Raw genomic sequence first — 21653 nt, 5'->3', positions numbered from 1 at the left:
TTGGGAAGGAGCAAATGAGGCAAACGATGAAACGGAGGGAGGCAGGGGAGAGGAGGCTCTTAAAAGCGGGTCTATTTTTGGGCGACCTTTGAGGATTCCCATCTAGAAACTGAGCTCAATAAGAAGGGGGGGCCTAAGCTCGTACGCTTTGCAACGGCTCAGGAAGGGGGAAAAAAAAAAACCAGAACCAACGTCCGTCCCTCCCTTGATTTTTTGGTTGCTCTGTTTCACTCTGTTTCGTGTTCTGTTGCCTCTGCCCGGTCCTTGGCCTCTTCACGTTCCAAGCAAAATCTCTCTCTCTCTCTCTCGATCTCTCGAGCTGTTAAACGGGAGGCAGAATTATAGGCTGAGAAAGCGGGGATCGAAATGAGGTTTTGAATGAGAGTTGGCTGACGATTTTAAAGCGCCTCTTTAAAGATAGCTTGATGGGTTATAGGGTGTCGTCAAAGTAGTTAGTCGTTGCCCCTCTCCCTCTCTCTCTCCTCGTAATTTTGGTCTGGAGGAACTCGTCAAACGAAGGACCAGGAAGAAAAAAAAAATGGGAATCCTAAAAAAGAAGATTTGGAATAGTCAGACGGATTCTCGTGAGATTGATTGATTCCTTTGTCAATCTCTCCACCCATTTTGCTCCAATGGGTTCTCTCACCTCAAATTTGTGATCTTGATTTCTTGAACTTTTTTTTTTTTTTGGCTGGGAGTCTATAGAGGGGGTGGGAATTGATGGCGTCTTCTCAAGTAGAGATCGCGGCGGCTTCGTCTCCGTTCGGTTGCGTCTTGAGGGATCACAACCGGAGAGACGGATGTAACAGAGACTTCCGCAAGAACATCAAGGACTTGGTCAGAGATCACCTCCACACGTGCCTCCCCGATGACAATGCTTCTTCTCACAAGCCCATCGTCACCAACAACAACGACAACGACAGCACCAGCACCAACACCAACAACAGGACCGATCGCGCCAAGTTAAGACCTTTGCGCGGCTCGAATGGCATTGACAGAGACAGAGACGGACAGGAATTGTCATCGTCGTCGTCATCGCCGCTAACGCCAAGGCAAACTCGGGGTTTCGATCGATGGGCACCTCAACAAGCTGGAGATATGGTGTCTTCCATGATGGAGACACCTTCTCCTTCTTCTCCTTCTTGTTCTTGTATGCCGAAATCCCAATCCCAATCGGAGACCGGTAACAATAATTCGGGGGTTGGAGGAGGAGCTTCTTCTCTTGTGCAGATGTGGGAGGCCAGGCTTAATCGGTCAACGAGCATCAACAGGAATAATAACATCAATATTACCATCAACATCACCCACAATAACGTTAACCATATCAGCGGCGGCGGCGGCAGCGGCAGCAGCAGCAATTCATCTTCTTCTGTGTTGGCCGGTTGCAGCAGGAGTCCTAAATCTAATGCTTCCGCAAATGTGGAAGATTCATCGAGGGTATGTGACTCGGAATTGTGCGATAGGATGGTTGCTTCAGAGGACCCGTCTCCTCCTCCTTCTTCATCATCATCTATAGCAGATAGTGCAGGAATAGGAGGAGGAGGAGGAGCAGGGCAGAAACAGAAGGTTAGAGTGGCTGATATCATCCGGAGATTGACTACTTCCGACAATGATCATGACACGAGTGGGAGCAGCGGATCGCCATCTGTATCGGACCACATGGAGACGCAGAGGGGATTTGTGCCAGTTGTGAGTTCGCCGAGGATAAGAGGGCGACAAGCCTTTTCCGACTTGCTCATGCAAATGGAGCGCGACCGGCATAGGGAGCTGGACTCCTTATCCGAGCGCCGAACTGTTTCTCAGTTCTCGCACAAAGGCCGCATTCAGGTAAGAATCCAAATAATTCATCCTTCTAAGTCATGTGCAATCCTTATACTCCTGGCCGGAAGTAACAGAAAAGGGGAGCATGGTCACATGTTTCATCTCTGTCTGGTCTCCCGAAATTGGCATTAATCTGTTGATTCATCGGAATTCTAATTGTATGCACAGTCAATGCTCAAGCTCAGATTGTTGCAACGCGGCATGGCGGACCGTGATCAACAGCGCCTCGTTTCGGGAGCCTCTGGAGGGAATTCGTCACCTCATAATAGTTCAGCTATCATGCATCTCAGGTATAGCCTGTAGAAAGCCTTCTTCTGTCAGATTCCTAACAATAATCTTGTACTTTGGTACAGAAGGGAAAGTGAGCTAAAAAATAATCCGGCAAGCTTCTATATGAGCATTTGCCGTACGTTACTAGGTCCGGCCGCTAGGCACGGCTAAAGATTAGGACATCCTGGTTCTGGATGTGCCAAAATGATTTCTAACATGCTTTAGGATATTATTCTGTTTGGATTGACCTGGAATCTCGAATGAAACAGGGAAAGATTCAGCACGGCCATGGAGCATGACCAGGGAGATCAGAATCACCCAGTTGAGCCAAGAAGCTCTCCTCAGAACCCACCATTGAAGAACTCCTGTGCTACAAACACGCAGCGTCAGAATAGTCCCCATCAGGAAGATAATGCTAGTACAATCGAGCACTCGTGTACTCCCCCAATTTCTTCATCAGCATGCCCTATCGAAGATCTTCGTTGTGAGGCTAATCCAACTTCGAACGCCATATATGAAGATTGTGCAAGCCTTGGGAGTAGCAACAGCAACCTTGAATTAGAACAACCGACCGAAGCGTCCAGAGCTCTCCATGAACAGGCAAGTCATGCTTCGACCGTCATTTATGAAGATAATAGAAGGGTCAAGAGTAGCAACCGCAACCATCAATTAGAAGCATCCAGAGCTCATGAACAGGCAAGTCAAGCGTCGACCGTCTTTCGCGAAGATAATAGAAGAGTCGAGAGTAGCAACGGCAATCTTGAAATACAACAAACGACTGCTGTGTTCTCGCCTCTTCATGAAGTGGCCAGTCCAACTTCGGATGTCATGCCCCAAGGCACAAGCTCTGATGCTAGAAATGGCAACAATCTTGAATTACAACAACCGACAGATGCGTTATCATCTCTAGATGAAGAGGCAACTCCACCTCCGAGCATCGTAAGTCAAAGTACAAGTTTGGAGAGTTGCAACAGAAACAATGTTCAACCACATGCAGCAACAGATGCATTAGCAACTTTGAGTGTCTGGTATGAAGATGAGATTACGGAGGAACAGGACACCAATAATGCTAACGAAGAGGAAGAATGGTACAGAGAACGTGGAGGCAGGTATGACTGGTTCAGCGATATATGTCGTCCGCGAAGTTATTGGGAGGACCGGAGGCAAGAATGGTACAGAGAGATGCTCGGAACAAACTCGGTAAATGAGGAAATCCGCCAACTCATCGAGAGGTACACCATTAGGACTCCTTTTACTCCCTTTATTATGTGCAACGCAACCTGATTTTTGCCATTTTCACAAGGCCAAACTTGCTTCTTAAGATATTTGAATTGCATTACAACCCGTGGATTGGATGGATAATGAAAGATAAGCCTTATTGACAAGCAATACAGACTATGCATTAGACATTTGAGAAGAGCCAAATAGAAAATATACGACGGTTCATTGATTGCTGCATTGCATATAACATATATTGTCTCGCACTTGCACTACAGAAAGCATGTGACTAGAAACTATAGGACCTCTTCCCTGAAGAATATCGTCTTCTGTGCCTTTCTTGATGCCCCATGAATGGTTGCTGCTGTCCTTCTGAACTCGTATAGGATGAGAGAGTAAATTGCACCTTTTTTTGCGGAGGTTAATCAACGATAAATATGAATTTTGTCTGCAAAATTTTGCGAGGCACAAGTTTGATCTGTTGAATCAATGGTTCAGGGGCAGAGTATCCAGTTTCTTGTCTAGTGACTTCCGGGAGAGAATGGACAATTTGATGACGTCTCACTTACAAAGACAAACCCAACCATCAGGTCACCAAGAAGAAGAGCAAGATGATTTAAGCAGTCAAGAGAGAGTGGAACAATTAATGTCATCCTTGTTACAAGGCCATGAACATCCAATTGGCAACCGACAAGGGGATGGAGAGCATGAAGAACTGGAACAACAAGAAGAAGAGGAGGAAGAGGGGGACGCACCAGATGGAGACGAACGAGGATATATTATTGAGGATGAGGAGGATAACGGTAATGGCCATGAAGACGAGAATGACGAAGAAATGGACGATGACGAAGAAGTGGAAGGGCACGAGGAGGAAGAGGAAGATGAGGAGGAAGGAAGCCTAATTGGACATCAGTACCATGAAGCAAGCGATTATTTTGATCAGACCACATCTTCATTCTATATGCCTTCTCAATCTCTGAGATCTTGGAGTTTCAATGATAATGAAATGAACGACGACCATGAACAAGTCGCTTCTACGTCATCCGATCAACCTCCACCATCACATTCTTACTACCAGGATCCTCAGCCGCATTCTGCCTGTATGGATAACCTTTCAATGGTGAGTCTTTTATGCCGTAATCCTTCCATCTGATGAGTTGTGTGCTTCTTATATCTGTGCTCAATGAACATCATACTATTGGGATTGCAGGAAATGGAACTTATAATTGATCTGAGAGGACAAATGAGGCAACTCCAACGTGAGATGTCTGAGCTCAGGAAATCAATAAAAAGCTGCATGGAGATGCAGGTGACATTGCAAGACTCCATGAAACAGGAGATGAGTTCTGGTGAGTTGACAAAACCAGTCTGTTGCCAATTAGTGGAGTAACATGATTTTCTTGCCCGAAATGGGTAGCTGCAATGTACTCTCCAAGTGGTGTAATTCAGTGCAGGAGAAACACTTGATCTGATCTTATGTTGAATATACACACGACACTGTCGGATTTGGTATTGTTCTCTTTCCGAATATGTCTCATGAACGAGTTTCAATCAATTGTTGCAGCTCGCGGTGATGCAGCAAGGTCTGGAGACAAAATACTAAGAAAAGGGAATTGTTGCATCTGCTATGAGAAGCAAGTGGACTCGCTACTTTACAGGTACTAATCTTTTATCAGATTATCTTAGTTGCTCCTCCTCTTTGCTCCCCTTTGTAACTTCCATATAGGGTCGGAGATTTTACAGCTAACCCCGCGTAATTTATCGACATGCCATTCAGATGTGGGCACATGTGCACCTGTCTCAAGTGTGCCCACGAACTGCAATGGAGCAGCGGAAAATGTCCAATATGTCGAGCTCCTATAGTGGATGTTGTGAGGGCATACACAGGTTCATAGAAGGTGTGTTGATCGAGTTCTTGCTTCAGAGGACCGTCTCAATTCGTGCCAGTAACCTCAATGAAGGTTGAATCAGGAGACGTAATTGATGAATATCCGAGTGGATTTTTTTGGATGCAGAAGGTACTAATCTTTATACATGCTGACTTTAGGATTGGAACTCACTTGACATTTGGATGTAATGGGCGGTGTATATTGTTTCAATGAGCTAGGCTACTTAGCAAAATCAGCAATTTATCCCTTGATAACGAGTTTGAGAGAATTACCTTCAGTCATCAGATTGGATGATTATCTGTCCAAAATAGGAAGAACGCATGTCAATAGTCAGGGAAGACTGTTGTTTTTTTTCACCTGAAAGAAAAGGTAGATTGTGGTCGGCACAAATACTTGCTCCAAGATCTAATATCAATTTATTTTACTGCAACAGTGATCTCCGAAGCCTGTTCTTGTTGGACTGTTGTGTCTTTTGTAAGCTGATGGCAATGTGAACTTTTAAGGGCTTGTCCAAAGGAATGAAACTTGACCTATACCAGTGGCAAAATTGTTCTACTTGCTGTGGCTTTACAGTTTTTGAGAAAATTCTGTCCATTCTCTTGTTTGGGATTCTGTTCAGCTGTTTCGGTTGCAATTATGCCGCCTCTAATCTTAGTATCCATATGATGTAATTCAAATTCCGCCAGTTGCAGCCAAAGCATCAGTGTACTGTTAGTTCTGTTGTTGAATTATTGGGCCCCCATACAATAGCAACAGTGCTACAAGATATTACGGTCCACAAGGATTAGTGTGGAGGATCACCTGTAATCAAGTAGACCATCAGTTGTTGAGCTTAGTTTCACCGTTTCTCTTTCCTTACCGTGAGGTTCTCAAATCGAATAATGAGAAAAATGTCTCAAGTATTAAGTTTTCGATTGAAATTTTACCCTTGGAAGATTCTTTGTGTTTATACCAGTGCTGCTTTTGGGTCCTTTTGTATGATAGGCTTGTTCATACCAATGTTTCGGCGATGTTGAACACTTTTTGGCTTAAAACTGATGAAACTATGGTAGATTTTGAGACCATAGATTGAGCATATTTAATGTAGATGATAATTTGGCAAAGCTTATACGATGTATCTCTGTCACAGTTCATATTCGTCTAATCTGGTGGGCTTTCAATTGTCATTTACTGCCAAATAAATTCATGTACTATCCAATTTTTGTTATTACAGATGAGATCCATCATGAGTGACAACAATTTTTTCATATTAATTTACGTAAATCACTTGAGTCGAAGATAGTTTGGCGTTGCATAAAGGCGGGAATTCAGCGAGGCAGAACAATGAAGTCATGATCAAAACTTGGAGGGTAGGAGCATTCAAATACATATTGATGGTTAGATTTCACAGCAATCATCATTGCAAAATGACAGTACAGACGCTCGGATATTGCTCTGGCAATTTCTTTTCCGAGGTGACCTGTTTTTGTGAGATTTGGCCATTGCATTTTTTGTCTGGTTTATGTGATGAGTTTATCAGGCAAATTCTGTTTTGCCAAATCATGAAGCAATACTTGCAGCATTTTGCAGGAGGGGCCGTCGACAAATTCCATGCAGACGATGGACAAGTCGCGAATATAATGTAGGGCTAATGAATTTTGGACTGTGCACAGGGCTCTGAGCAAAAATAATTTTTCTGTTGGAACATCCCAAAGATGGGTGCAATCTTAATCCTCGGCCACCAGAGACATAAATACCAAAAGTAGCTGAGGAACATAACTTTAGAACAGGAACAGCTAAATTGAAATTGATGAGATATACGTAGACAGATGGATGGATAGATAGATGCTTGGTTTCTTCAAGTAACTGAAAAACGCAGATTGTTTGCACGTACTTGTATACATTAATCTCCGAGTCACGAACCATGGAATGCAAAATCAGACCTAGCAAAGCATATTATATGCAATACCGTCTTCAACTTGGGACGTCAGAAGAGAGTAACTTGCCCAACATGATGTTATTTCGACGATGTAAGGCAGCTTGGTGTATAAAGGAGATCATTTATATGTATAAGATCGAAGTTGATCGTCAAGCTAAAAACACATGAAGATAAGGAGGATAAACCAAACGAGCTCCAAATTGCTATCACTTTTAGCAGATGAAGTTGTGGAAAGATGCATGTGGGCTTGTCCATAAAGTTGGATGAATGAGCAAAGGGGCCAACTGGCTCATAAATCATCAAGCAGTGGGCAACTCCAAGACAAGGAAAGATGCATCGCCGTGACCACCCCAGACTCCAACACACCATTATTATTGTCATGTGCTGTGTCTTTGCATCGCTGATCGCAAAGCTTATCATATGACAATGATTGCTGCCGCTAAAAAGGCCGGCATCCCACGATCTGCTGGTTTTCCAAATGATTAAAGTAGGAAACTATGCGCATCTTCACACGCATCAAACTACTACAAACTGCGATGCACGGAAAATTTCCAGAGCACGAAATAAGTTACGACTCTTGCTTAGGAATCTACCGTTTTTTTTCAGAGTGAGGATCTAAATTTCGAGAACTTATCATAGCTTTTCGTAGAATACAGATAGAAATGGCACTAACCCTGTTGAATGAACTGGAAAAGTTCCTGTTGGACCCACTGCAGAGTGCGGTTGGAAACCACACCTAAAAGCGTGTAAATGCGGGCTTCATACAGTTCATGTTTCTATTTCACATTGATAAGGAACACACTGAACCATATAGGCAGCCAACCCTCGGGCAATGAACGATGAATCCTGGATGATGAGCATGGTCCTGATGAGTCATGACAAAGTTGCACCATCATCTGATCCCCGATTCTGAATTTGGTCCCCCATAGCAACCTCCCCCAATCCTAGGGACCAGAAAGTTGTCAGCTCCAGGAAGCACTTCCCACTGGTCATCTGATCAACTTGTCCATGTACAACTGCTGGAGTTGGTTCTATTTGATTAGTTGAGCAACTTCTTTTTATTGCCCCTTTTCGGTTTTTTTTTTTTTTTTTTTTGACAAACTGCACCAACCCCCCTAAAAAAAAAAAAAAAAATTCGAGGTTCCACTGCTTAATTGTCTGAACAGCTGTTAATGTGTTGAACAGATTGTAGTGCCAGCACAGACAAGAGTAAGAAGGAGCAGGCAAAGCAAAACGACTTGTCTCTGTCTTGCTTGGAGTTGTCCAAGCAAGAAAAATGAAGTTCATGGCCCAACTTTGGATTAGGAATTGGCATGCTGTACACTTCACTTAGTGTAGAAAGAGGGTCAAACTCAGAGCTGGCACTGGCACCACCACCATCACGCTGCCCCCTTCACAAAAGCTCATCAAACACGCCCTCAGATTCCACTCTCCATGAGGGCAAAGGCGATTGTAGGCCCGTTTTCGTCATCCTCCTCTTGACCGTGATTGGCCATGTCCAACCCCGTCTTCCATAACATTGCCCTACCGGATATTTTTCTTTTTGGGCGCAAGAGGTGTATCCTTAGGTCGAACTCTCGAAGAAGATGTGACGTCCCTTCTTCCCTACCATGTTCCTACTTGTCCAAACCTGTCCCTGCAGTTATAATCTACGTTTATAAAAGCACATCAACTCCTCCTAAACCCCTCATTAAGCCCCTTCCTATAGCCTCTTCCATTCAGTCCCTCCTTGCATTCCGAACCTGAAAGGCAAGAACTAACAGAATGTGCTCCTTCAAGACCAGAGTCCACCAGGCCCCGGCTATTGCACGGAGCGACGGGCGTCCTGTCCTCCAGCAGAACCTTTGCAACCAAATTCCCTCTCCCGAGCGACGTAATTCGCTTGCCAAGAAGTCGCTGCCCCCGAGATCCCCTCCGCAACTACCCAACTCCACAGCTGATTCACCACATGACCCTAGTGCTCTTCGTCTTGCTCCTGCTGATCATGCTAAGCCAGCATTGACCCCTCCAATTTCTCCTAAGAAAAAAATGCCAAGAATCTCAACTTTGAAAAGAGGAAATGATCCAACAACTGCATCTTTTGCCACGTCCAGTCCTGACAAGGTTTTTGCTGCGCAATTCACGACCAGGTCGACGAAGAAATCAGTCGGTCAAGCACTGCCTCCTAGTCCTGACACATTGTTGCCTGGTAGCATCGCAGCTGCTAGGAAAGAACAGATTGCATCGTTGCAGGAGCAGAGGAAGCTGAAGATTGCCCATTACGGAAGAGTTAAGCCTTTCAAGCGCGGGGGCAAAGTTGTTCCACTCAACCCCTCTTCCGCTCTAGCTGTTGCCAACCGCGAGGAGAAAAGATGTAGCTTCATTACAGCTAGCTCAGGTATAGAAAAAGCTCTCGAAAGAAACCTGGCTCCTTGTATAGCTTTATAACTTATCTGGAGTAAGTGCTGATATGTCGTTTCGCCCCTGGTGTTGCCTGCGCAGATCCTATCTATGTCGCTTACCATGATCAAGAATGGGGAGTGCCCGTGCATGATGACAGGTAGTATCTCCCTCCCTCACTCTGCCTCTTTCCTGAGTGTCTGTTTGCGCGTGCACCCCGTCAGATGCTTAGACCCTGAATCAGATTGCAACGTGCAGAAACCTGTTCGAGTTGTTGGTACTGAGTGGAGCTCAAGTAGGATCAGACTGGACTTCGGTCTTGAAGAAACGTCAAGTGCTGAGGTAATGCGAAATTGCTGAGATCTACTTTATGTGGGATCTGTTCTGGAGATATATGCTTAAATCGGCAATTGGGACCTTCACTTTTCAGGGAAGCTTTCTCAGGATATGATGCAGAAATTGTGGCCCAATACTCTGAAAAGAAAATAACATCACTGAGTAGTCTCCACGGCCTAGAGTTGAGCCAAATTCGGGGAGCCGTCGACAACTCCAAGCGAATTCTCGAGGTAATAACACGTTAAAGTCCTCCATTGCTCGATAACCTCGCACTTTTTCGCTCCGCATTCCATTTCCCATTAGGGTTCTTTAGTTGATGGGTGCAATACAAGTATTCGCCTATTAGCTCCTCATTTCATATGCATGTTGTCCGCATGGGATGACAGGTGAGGACGGAATACGGATCTTTCAACAAGTATTTGTGGGGGTTTGTGAATCACAAGCCGATCATCACGGAGTACAGGACATGCCAGAGGATACCAGTGAAGACATCAAAGTCGGAGATGATGAGCAAAGACATGGTGAGAAGAGGGTTCAGATACGTCGGCCCGACCATCATGCACTCATTCATGCAAGCCGCTGGCCTCGTCAACGATCACTTGATTTCTTGCCCACGACGCCTCCTACTCCAGTGCCACTGATCACAAAACATCAACTCCTCATGCAGCCATAGATACTAGGAAAGAAGAAGGCATTGGAAGGACCCCGACAAAGGTGGAGCAACCTGAGTGTGTATAGTAATGCATGATCATCACACCGAGCGAGCGGCAGAAGAGGAAGCAAAGAAGATGACCGGTTGGAGTGGACCTGCATTGCACCTGTTCTGTTCAATTCCCTCGGAGCTTAATCAGTTAAATGACAGTCGATTTGCTGTTCTGTTTTTTCCCTCCTTAAAGAGAGTGGTTATTATCGTGTTTGGCAGTTGGGCATTATGAAACCATGTAATGTGAAGTAACATTGCAATGCAACGTACTGAAGTAGATATGTTGGAAACCAGTACTTTGTAGTCCGGACGCGATACATTCATGTTGTTATCGATTCATTCATCATACGCTGAAGATGCAGCAACTGCAAAGAAGAAAAAGATCAGATCGTGCTCATATGCCAGGCGGCTATCCACCGCGATCCCGATTCGAAGAAATCTCAATGTGGCAATTGCTTTCAAGCATCACTTTTGGAGAGGTAACATTTTGTCTAGCTTGAGCCCATCTTAAAAGGAGGTGACCCAAAATCAGTGACCTTAAAGAAAAGGGCAGAACTGCTATACCACCTTCTCCATCAAGCAGAAGCCACAGGAAATGCGCGAAACGAATGAGATAATACTAGGTTTCGAGACGAACAATATGTATGAAGCATCCAGGGGGTGCTGCAATTCCCTGATTCTTTCAGATATAGAGCACATTACTGTCTTCTGCCTGTTTGCGGGTGGGGTGTGGTTGGAGCCCAATTCAGCAGGAATTTTTTTGGGGGAGACCCACTAAACTGAACCGGTCACTTTGTTCGTTCGTTCGTTCGTTCGTTCATTAAACTATCGACAGACGTAGGTTTCGACTCTCGGGACGCGGTTTGTATAGCTTGAGGATAGGGATCAATAGTTGGCATGGTTGAATGAAGAATCAAGAGAGTTGGGGGGGATATGAACTGTGAAAAGCAAGTCCATAATGGCAATGTCATCAGCTGAACCAAGACCCCACACCCTTTCAGGGGGATGGAATCTGAGAGATGGTGGGGTGCAGCACGAGAACGGAGTGCTGGGACAAAAGAGAAGCCGCCTTGCTCAGCTGAAAAAGTACAGAAACTAGGAAGATGCAATAGGATTGAGGAGGGGATTTCCTTTCCCAACCTATCTGTCGAAACATGTTTTTCATTTTTTAGAATTTGAAACCTACTCGCCATATCTTAGAATCCGGAATCTACCTTATAGATTTTGAGGAAGTTTCAAGTATCCGAGAATTTGCCAATTTCTTTCTCTTTTTTTTTTTTTTTTTTCCAATTTTAGACAAGCAAACTAAACTCAACAATCATTGAGGATTCCATAAAAGCGGATTGTGAAATCATAAAATTTTAACAACCGCTGAATAACTCGGAAAAACATCATCCCCAAATAAGCTGTGACCCCAATAAAAGACCATAATGCAATATCAATGAATCGAGTCTAGTACCGCACAAACCTTGTACAAATACAAATTTACTACTTCATAATGTCTAGTGTTCCAGCGTGAAAAAAAAAAGGGTGAATAAAGACAATAATTCCAATCTAACTGCAGTTGGCGATAATTAAAAACACGTGACATGAAATTTAAATCATAGAACTTCAGTCCTCAATCATCCATGAAGCTTGGAAGTAAGCCAAATCTGTACACACACCACAAATACATAAATAAATACGTGCGTATACTTCTACTTTGTGACTTTGTCCTACTTATTTCAGTTTTCAGCATCGTCTGCAGATTTTCCATGTAGCTTTTCTCCAAGCAATTAGACACTAAGAATGTCAATATTTATATATGGCACTTACTTTAGTGTCAATATTTTTTTTGATCACTTAAGTACCAATTTTTTTTTAAAAACGGTTATTTAAGTGTCGGCTCTAGTGAGTTTTGTCCGTGTGGCTCGCTAGAGCAGCCGAGTCAGCAATAAAAAAAATCGAAAGTTAAAAAAAGTTAAAAAACTAAAAAATAAGCTAAATAAACTAAAAAAGAAAACTTGTAGCGGCTAGGGCTTGGAAGCCCTCATTGCCGGCGGCCCACCATCACTGGGGCGATGGGCGGGGGATGGCCGAGGGGGATTGCCGAGGCCTCGCTAGGCTCGACCTCCCTATGAGTTTGCGAGGCCTTGATGGGGTCGTGGGGCTCGGTGACCCCACCCGCCCCCCGGCGCCATCCCCCACCCCTCTCCAGCTATTGGTAGTGATGGTGGGCGATGGTGGTGAGGGCTGTAAGCCCTCGCCACTGCAACTTCTACTTCATTTTTTTATTTTTTATTTTTGAGGCTATTTTTCTGTTGAATTTTAATTTTTTTAAAAAAATTTAACTATTTTTAAGCTGAACAATCCACGTGGATGCTGTGTGGACCCCTACATGGCATCCACGTGGGTTGATTTTTTAAAAAAATTGACACGTAATATTAAAAAATTAATAAAAAAATGTTACGTGTCTTGTTTCATTGGAATTTGCACTTAAGTGATAGTTTTTGGTCGAAATTAGCACTTAGGTAATCATTTTTTTCTCCGATTTGATAGTTAAGTGATAAAAAAAATATTAGCACTAAAATGAGTACCGTACACAAATATTAATACTCCATGTATCCTTTTACCCTTTTCTCTAACAATAAGTTGGCCCCTCAATTTTTTGTCTCGACAGAAATTCTTCGGGACATAGAGGTTGTCACAAAAGTGGAGCCTTCATTCACATCCTTGATGCAAGAGGCCGTTCTTGTTTTAGCAAACAATAGCATAAATGATAGTTGAATTTTGATTTAATATGTAATATAACACCTAAACTTTTAATTTATTTAATGTGGCTCCCAAACTATCAGCAAACGCTCAATGCAATTCCTAAATTATATGTAAATACTTAAAATTTCATGGACCACGTTAAATATTATATCGAAATTCATGAATCACATTGAACAAACTAAAAATTCAGGATCGACACCGTACATTTTACTATAGGTAAAGAACCAAATTGAATAAATTAAAAATTTAGAGGTGATAATCGCACATCGAACCGAAAATTTAAGCACCGTTGACGTCGTTTTCCCGATAATTGAAGAAGCAGTTGAGTTTACACCAGGGAAGGGGGGAGGTGTACCTTTTACGTTAGCAACGGGTGTTGGATGACTGCTCTTTTTCAAACGTTGTTCTGCATATATATATATATATATATATATATATATATATATATATATATATATATATATATATATATATATATATATATATATATATCACCACGGATGGAGATTGCTTCTGAACATGAACTTGCTTGTTCGCGAATCCTAGGAAGGAGCATAGTCAACGACCGTCAGCACATTCCTCCCCGTGTTACAGTGTGGAAAATTGAAACGAAAGCGAAGGAGGACAGCCAAATTGGAGTGTGGGCAAGTCGCCCAAATAAACAGGGGAAAGCAGAGGATCCGCTGGATTGCATATGCAGTGCTCTGCTTTTCTACCCCGCCTTGGACATGTGCAGCATGGAACCTACGTGCACAACTCTTCTCCTTTCTACTCTTAACATGGCACCATCCTTAGTTTGCTCCGGACCTAACGGTGCGGTTGGGAAAGCATGAGGAAAAAAGCAACTTTAAATTAAAGGGTTTTTGCCAAAAAAAAAAAGAAAGAAAGAAAAATTAGGTTAGTCTCCAGACGAGAAACTTCGGGACTCAGTATCTGAGGTTACCCAATCTTAGACAAGGGTTGCTACTGTCGGATCTGCCTCAAGAGTAGTTCAATCCGAGCTCGCCGCCGATGTCGCGGGACACCTGTCAGATCTGCTCAGGATAGCGAGGATGATAATTAAATTAAAATTTAAATAGCTTCGCAACGGCTAAGTTGGAAGGATAAAAAAAAAATCCATCGATCCCGTGAAGTGGTTATTCGAAAATGCTCAAACTTGGACTGAAGTACATCAGAAATGCCAACTTTGGCTAAACGCCTCCATTTTTTGCACAGGGGTATTTTTGGGAATTATCCTTTTCGCATTTAATAGACACGACTCCTGACATCATCGAACTCCCGATTGATCCGAACCGTGTGAGGGAGACAGCCACAAAGGCAAGTGACGCACGAAAAGAGCAGAAAAAAAAAAAAAAAACATCCGCCGACGAAGTGTGCTGTGCATAAGGTTGAAATCGATGTCCCATCTGATCAAACCCTAGTCATGGAATTAAACTTTTCCGCCTAATTTCCTAAAATAAAAAGCCCAAATTTAACTCCAATCCCAATTCCGTCACTAATTTTTTTTTTATTTAAAAGAATCACCAACTTTCACTCTAATTCTAGATCTGCTCCATATCCAAAAATCGTCATTAATTTTTTAAAAATCATGAGCACCGAAAGACTATCGTTATCCCATACGAAAGTAAAATTATCGGAGACTTGAGTGTTTTCATTGATCCAAACACTAATGATTTTGAAGGAACGGAAGTTGTTAGCTTTTCTATGTGCTATTTCATGGTGCTATTGTAGAAAAAATCAGTGACGATTTTTGGACGCGATGTGGGTTTGGGATTAAGAATTCGTAATATAATCGAGATTGCATTTAAAATTGAATTCTTTTCATGGGATTAAGCCTAAACTTTTCATGTAAAACGTTTGACAATTATTAGCGTGTGGCGGAATGGTCGGATCAATTCACGTTGACGTGCCCTCGTATACCCCGTAACACAATCAAACGTTTGTCCTCCTCATTCCCGTTATAATAATAATTGCGAAAGAATCAAATAATATGCGAGCCCCGTCCACGTGGCGGCCAGCGGGGCTACTACGTGTTACGAGGAGAGACAGCGATGTCCATGGGGGCTATGATTGAAGCCGGTGGGGACCACGGAGGTGTGTAGGTGGGGCCCACTTCCCCACTCACCGTCCCCAAGGAGACAGGAGACAGGAGTCCGGCGTCGTTTTCTGCTCTCAAACCTAATCCCCATAATGCCTCCCCCTTCCTTCCTTCCTTCCTTTTTTTTTTTTTTTTCTCTTAACGAGAAAAAAAGATCGGTGAGGGACGATCCGCGAAAACAAAATTTTCTAGGCGATACCATAGGATCAATTCATGAGCGAGTTCGCCCTCCTCTTGGCATCATTTATTGGGACACTCGACATCAACGATCTTCACATATTATTACACAGACCGCTTTACGTTTTTAACACACACTCTATTTGAACCATAGCTATAGCTCGGTAGAGGAAGAGCCGCTCCGTCATTAAACTAGAGTGTCGGTGGAATAAGATTGAATTTTTGATGAGCAGGAACTGAACTTGTGACTAAGAGAATCCCAAGTAGAGTAAGGCCTTGGACTACTAGGTCAATTGGGGTGGTTGTCCGCCTTTGGCCCTCTCTACTCCGCACCACAAATAACTCTTCGAATTAGCTTGAGTTATTTAGTGAGAAATAAAAATGATTTGATATATAATTATTTATATCGTTTGAAATAATTAATAAGTAAAAAAATATTTCATTTACTTAAATATATTTAAATATTTTCGTAAACGATAAAGAATTTTTTTATCCGTTCAAGTGTTTATATAATTATTTATTATTTTGCAAAATAAAAAGAGTTTTTAAGTGTTTTGAATTGGGTTTAAATCGATAGAACATGTCCAGTAAGTTTTCTTTTAATCAAAAACGTGTCGAGTAATTAATCAAAATTACTCATGCTTAAAAATTAAATAAGATTTTTTTTTTTTTTGTTTGGTCGGAAAAAAAGTGAGTAAGTTTTTGAGTAATTATGTTTGTGTGGGCATTACGTCTTTTGGAAAATTAAAAGCGAGAGAGAAGTGGAGTTGGGTTGCATTTTGCATTTAAGTTGGCATTCCATCTCGTCACTCTTGCCGTACAACTTTCCTCCCTCTCTTCCTATTTTCTGATTTTCCCCTTCTTCTTCTTCTTCTTCTTCTCGCCACCGTCTCTCCGCTGTCTCGCTCTCTCCACCACCAGCACACGGCGAGCTTGAACCAGCTGAGAGCCGTCCGGAGCCGTCGTCGGCACCGTCGACAGAAGCCCGAATGGGGAAGGACGGAGACAAGGGGGAGAGAGGAGCCGGTGCTGATAGGAAGATGTTCGTCGGTGTCGTCTGGAACTGCGCCACCGAGCTCAAGATCCTCCTCACCGCCCTCTTGGTCCTCTGCTCCATCGCCACCCTCCTCCAGTTCCTCCCCCCTCGCTTCTCCCTCTCCTCCTCCGATCTCCGCCTCTGCATCTCCCGCATCTCCCCTCCCATCTCCGTCCCTCCCCCCACTCCGTCCCTCCCCTCCTCCTCCCCCCCCGGCCGCTGCTCCTCAGCCTCTCTCTCAGCCCCCGCCACCCCCCGATGCGGATCGAGAGCGGGTCCTCGAGGGCGGCGTCGTCAAGCGGGCCTTCAACCCCTACGGCTCTGCCGCCTACAACTTCATCACCATGGGCTCCTACCGAGGCGGCCTGAACACCTTCGCCGTCGTCGGCCTCGCTTCCAAGCCCCTCCACGTCTACGCCAAGCCTTCTTACCAATGCCGTTGGGTCCCCCACCCCAACTCCAACTCCACCGCCGTCTCCACCGCCGTTGCTTACAAGATCCTCCCCGACTGGGGCTACGGCCGCGTTTACACCGTCGTCGTCGTCAACTGCACCTTCCCCGACCCCGTCGTCAACCCCGACAACTCCGGCGGCAAGCTGCTCCTCCTCGCCTCCACCTCCGGCGGCAGCGACCACAACTTCAACTTCACCGACACCATCGAAGTCCTTGCCGAGCCTCCCGGGAGCTTGGACCTGTCCATCTTCAGCTCACAGCCCAAGTACGATTTCCTCTACTGCGGGTCGCCGCTGTACGGGAATCTGAGTCCTCAGCGAGTGAGGGAGTGGATGGCCTACCACGTGAGGCTCTTCGGTGGCAAGTCGCATTTCGTGATCCACGACGCCGGCGGGATACAGGAGGAGGTCCTCGCGGTGTTGCGGCCGTGGATGGAGCTCGGGTACGTGACATTGCAGGACGTCAGGGACCAGGAGAGGTTCGACGGGTACTACCACAACCAGTTCATGGTGGTGAATGACTGCCTGCACAGGTACAAGTTCGCGACCAAGTGGATGTTCTTCTTCGACGTGGACGAGTTCATCTACGTGCCGCCCAAGAACACGCTCAGGTCGGTGCTCGATTCTCTGTCCGGCTACACGCAGTTCACCATCGAGCAGATGCCGATGAGCAACAAGCTCTGTTTCGTCGATGAGGCCGGCGCCGGCAGGACTTACAGGTACTTCTTTTTTTTATGCGTGCCCCCTTGTTTAGGCTTTTCTATGTTCATATGTCTGCGCATGAAATTGGTTAATCGAGTTCCTTCATCATATTGAAAATGTCTGCAAGTGGTGCATACAAATTTTCAAGAGTGAGACATTCACGTTCAGCCGAAACACAACCGCCCCTTAATTCTAAACAGAGAGATGGGAAGGATTTCCCCATCTGGGCAAAAGCTTAGATTAGATTGGAGGGATCAAGCTAAACTGGGTTTATTCCAGGGCCGATTGTAAATGTGGATTGAATTGAACCAAGAATTCAACAATATCACGGAGAATTCATGAAGGGCATTGCCGTGTAGCTAGTCTGAGGAAAAGCGAAAAGTCATGTGTCCGATTCAAGATGGGCTCGATCCTCGCGAATGCGTCGATTAAACAATGATGAATCAAACGCGCTTTAGGGGTCGGGGTGGTTGAGTGATAGGTGCAGTTTTGTGGTTACATGGAAGATGTTATGTGACATATGCGTTTGGAGTTTTAGATTCTTGTCTTCTCTTCATCGTGTTGGGGCAACTGGAAGTGAGTGGGTGTTTTCGAGCTTTGTTCGCAAGTTAATGTTTCTTATTGGGTCGATTGGGACATTATGCATTTGTAAATTAGTACATCGCATTCGTCCGCTTGTTCATGATACTGTCCTTTAATATTTGCGTCGAAAAGAGACCACGGGAGGTGACTGTCGACGCAATCTCCGGCTCTGTTAGGTGATGGTGTTGGTGGGTAAATCGCATCTCGGTTGACAACTCTGTTTTTCCTCCACAGTGCTCATTACTAAGTAGGAATCAGAAGTGGACGAGGACGAAAGCCTAATTACATTAGTCATTTGTTCACTTTAGCTTTAATTAATGAATTAGAACACCTGTATTTGTGTGTCTTTTTTGCTGAATGATTGGGGTTAATGTTGGACATTGGACAGCCAATGTGGTTTGTCCTGCGCACAAAACAATGCCTTGAAACAGAGCTGAGACCGGACTGTTAATATTGGGTTTTGCCCTGTGATGATGGTGAGCAGGAAATGGGGGTTCGAGAAGCTGGTGTACAGGGACGTGAAGAGGGGGATCCGGAGGGACCGGAAGTACGCGGTGCAGCCGCGCAGCGTGTACGCGACCGGGGTGCACATGTCCCAGAACCTCAGGGGCAGGACCAACCACAAGACTGAGCACCGGATCAAGTACTTTCACTACCACGGCACCATCGCGGAGCGCCGCGAGCCCTGCCGGAACCTGGTGAACTCCACGGACCTCACCTTCGACAAGGTCCCCTACGTGCTGGACACCACGCTGAGGGACGCCGCGGGCGCCGTGAAGAGATTCGAGCTCAAAACGATCGGCGACCGGCTGCAGAGGACCCGGCAATGACAGCTCCCCCCTGTTGTGATTATTAACAATCATTTTGGTTGCTGTCTTTCTTTACCCCCTTTGTGCCTTTTGTATTATAGTGTCTGTGCGGTGGTGGGTAGAGAATCTTTATACAGGGGTTGGGGCGGGTGGGGCTCATGATTCATGTTTACTTTCCTTAATTCTTTCTTCCCTTTTTCTTTCTGGGTTTAACCCTCCCTTAAAGAGAGAGTAGATTAGATTAGAGAGATTCTTTTGCATATTACAATACTACTTTATATATATAAAGTAAAGAGAAGAGTCCCATTCTTTTGAGATTGGATGGACGGTTGTGGGCTGTTGATTGGCCTGCCGGTCCGGCGGGACCACGGCGGCTGGCAGGCATGATTGACCGGACCAAGGTGGCTCCCTCCCGCTGGCGCTGCTGCTTTCCACCTCACCTTCTCTCCCTCTGTCTTTCTTTAAACCCTTTTTGTTTTTCCGGGCATCTTTGACGAGCCCGAGGCCGGGGGCATTTTCTTAAGGGGACCCCGTGTGCTTCTTACGACCGTTTTGGAGCTCACCGGACGGGACCACCGTCTTGGGACGGTGTTTTGCGGTGGAGGGGTGGTGGCATCTGGGGATGAACGGATGTAGGGCGGCTCTTGTTTGACATCAACCCCACCCACGCCTCAAAAGGAAAGGAAGAAAGTGGAGGGTGAGGTTGGCGAGACGTCCCTTTCGGATCTGTAATCATGATCGGAATCCCATGTGATGGCGTTGGAAGAAATTGGCCATCCCTTTCTGTTTTTCTCTTCGTCCGTGTATAACATCAACGGTTTACATCACGGAAAATTCAGAACTAGTGCATATATGTTAAATTTATTTTAAGTTATTTTTTTCTTGCACAATAAAATTTTAAATTGATATATATGTGATAAATTTATCGTAAATTAAATTTTTTGATCATGATAAATTTATATCAAATTAGCGTTTTTGTCATAAAAAAAATTTAAATTGATACATTTATGATAAATTTACCTTTCGTTAGTTTTTGATAAGTTGGGTGAATGTTCCGAAAAATTTCAAATTAATATACTTATGATAAACTGAGGATAAAAATCCCAAATTGGTATACCTGTCAATTGTCACGTATCATTCAAATCAAGAATTTGATGATAATATTTAATGAAAAAATAATGGATGGTAAATTTGTGATAAATGTATCGGTTTGTGATTTTTTGTGGTCAAAAAATTAAATTGGACTTGAATTTGCAGTTTGAGATTTTTTGTGGTAAAAAAAATAATTTAGGATCATATTTGGCATATCCATATTAGTTTGGAGTTTTTTTTGTAAATATATAAATAATTTAAGATAAATTTGTCACATATGTATCCATTTGAAATTTTTCGTGATATTAACCCAAACATAGATATTCAAAACTGAGAACGATCAGGGCAATTTGGGAGCTCTTTTTGTCGGCGGGTTTGCTCCTACGTTTTGACGTGTTGAGCTGGCCGACCGCCGTTGGGAATGGATTAGAATAATGAGCGTCTAAAATTCCAAAAGACCAGCCTGGTCTTCCAAATGTGAAAATTAGGAGCGCCTCCGCTTTTGATTTTTTCTTTTCAATTGCTACATAATTGGTTCTCATCCTCCGGAGAGAACCTTCCTTACCTCACGACATTTTCTTCTTTCTTTGGGATTCAACGGAAAAAAGTCGACCCGAGGCACTCTTTCCATATGGAAGAAGTGTCAAGATTCGATGCACGATCAAATCGAAGTAAAACGTAAAGCGAGAATAAGAAATCGAAACACGAAATTTTATTTTGATTTATGCTAAAATTAAGGCTATGTCCAGCAGTTAATTCCACTATAATTAACACATTGCATTTCTCGTTGCATCACTCAATTACAAGCGAAAAAGAGTATATATAGCGATACATATTCATGAGTCCAAATCCAAACTACTAATGAAAAAATATGAATTTAAACTATAAAATATCTCTGGTATCTAAGGGGGCACCACCCCCTTGAGACCCTCGCCGGGATGGCTCTCCTAGAACTCCCGCCCGCCCGCTCAACGTGGAACGAGACCCATGTATTTTCCGGTCGTTAACCACGCTCCAACAATGAGACATTGCTTTTGCTAATTCGAATTGAAGGGTAATATAAAATCCTATCCACAGTTAGGTTTCCAATGAGAATTGCAGAGGAAGGCAGAAAAAACTCTCTCATAGTGTGAAGGGGCGGTATGTACAAGACCCGGGAACGATTTCACATTTGAAGTTCAGGAGGGGTGGTGAATATTTCGTATTCGTCGTCTCTTTTGGCTTTTCCATCATCGAGATTCAATGTTTTGAGCTCTTCGCTCCCTTACTTGCATAGAGAAAGAGCCGCTTCAATTATTTCGTTTTGTTCTTCTTCTTCTTCTTTTTTATCAAATTATTCTATTTTGTTTCACGAAACATGAATAATTTGAAAAATATTTATCCTAAAATAATGGGGATCCATGACGTGGGGCGCGAG

The 21653-nt window shown here is 44.0% G+C and overlaps 3 protein-coding genes across 4 annotated transcripts; all 3 read left to right on the top strand.

Annotated features, from left to right (window-relative positions):
- Positions 1-302: 302 nt before the first annotated feature.
- On the top strand, positions 303-5628 carry LOC115754983 (uncharacterized membrane protein DDB_G0293934). Of its 2 annotated transcripts, none has more exons than XM_048276103.1 (8): positions 303-1827; positions 1990-2111; positions 2361-2691; positions 2788-3323; positions 3808-4429; positions 4520-4658; positions 4874-4967; positions 5087-5628. In XM_048276103.1, the coding sequence occupies exons 1-8, from the start codon at positions 721-723 to the stop codon at positions 5202-5204; spliced, it is 3069 nt and encodes a 1022-aa protein (XP_048132060.1). In that variant the 5' UTR covers positions 303-720; the 3' UTR covers positions 5205-5628. The 2 variants fall into 2 exon arrangements, with proteins under 2 accessions (XP_048132060.1, XP_048132061.1); XM_048276104.1 differs by having other exon boundaries at positions 2361-2745; positions 2953-3323.
- A 3163-nt stretch (positions 5629-8791) lies between these two features.
- Positions 8792-10733, top strand: LOC115754981. The gene is made up of 5 exons (XM_030694196.2): positions 8792-9493; positions 9598-9655; positions 9754-9837; positions 9926-10061; positions 10218-10733. Exons 1-5 carry the CDS (start codon positions 8881-8883, stop codon positions 10470-10472), a joined length of 1146 nt encoding a protein of 381 aa, XP_030550056.1. The 5' UTR covers positions 8792-8880; the 3' UTR covers positions 10473-10733.
- Positions 10734-16402: 5669 nt separating this feature from the next.
- Positions 16403-19450, top strand: LOC115754979 (galactan beta-1,4-galactosyltransferase GALS3). The gene is given in 3 exon segments (XM_030694193.2): positions 16403-16812; positions 16814-17770; positions 18820-19450. Coding segments are annotated over 3 exon segments (1563 nt in total). The 5' UTR covers positions 16403-16552; the 3' UTR covers positions 19166-19450.
- Positions 19451-21653: the final 2203 nt, after the last annotated feature.

This window comes from Rhodamnia argentea, chromosome 3 (genome assembly GCF_020921035.1).
Source record: "Rhodamnia argentea isolate NSW1041297 chromosome 3, ASM2092103v1, whole genome shotgun sequence".
NCBI classification, from domain to species: domain Eukaryota; kingdom Viridiplantae; phylum Streptophyta; class Magnoliopsida; order Myrtales; family Myrtaceae; genus Rhodamnia; species Rhodamnia argentea.
This window is presented reverse-complemented; position numbering and strand designations above follow the sequence as displayed.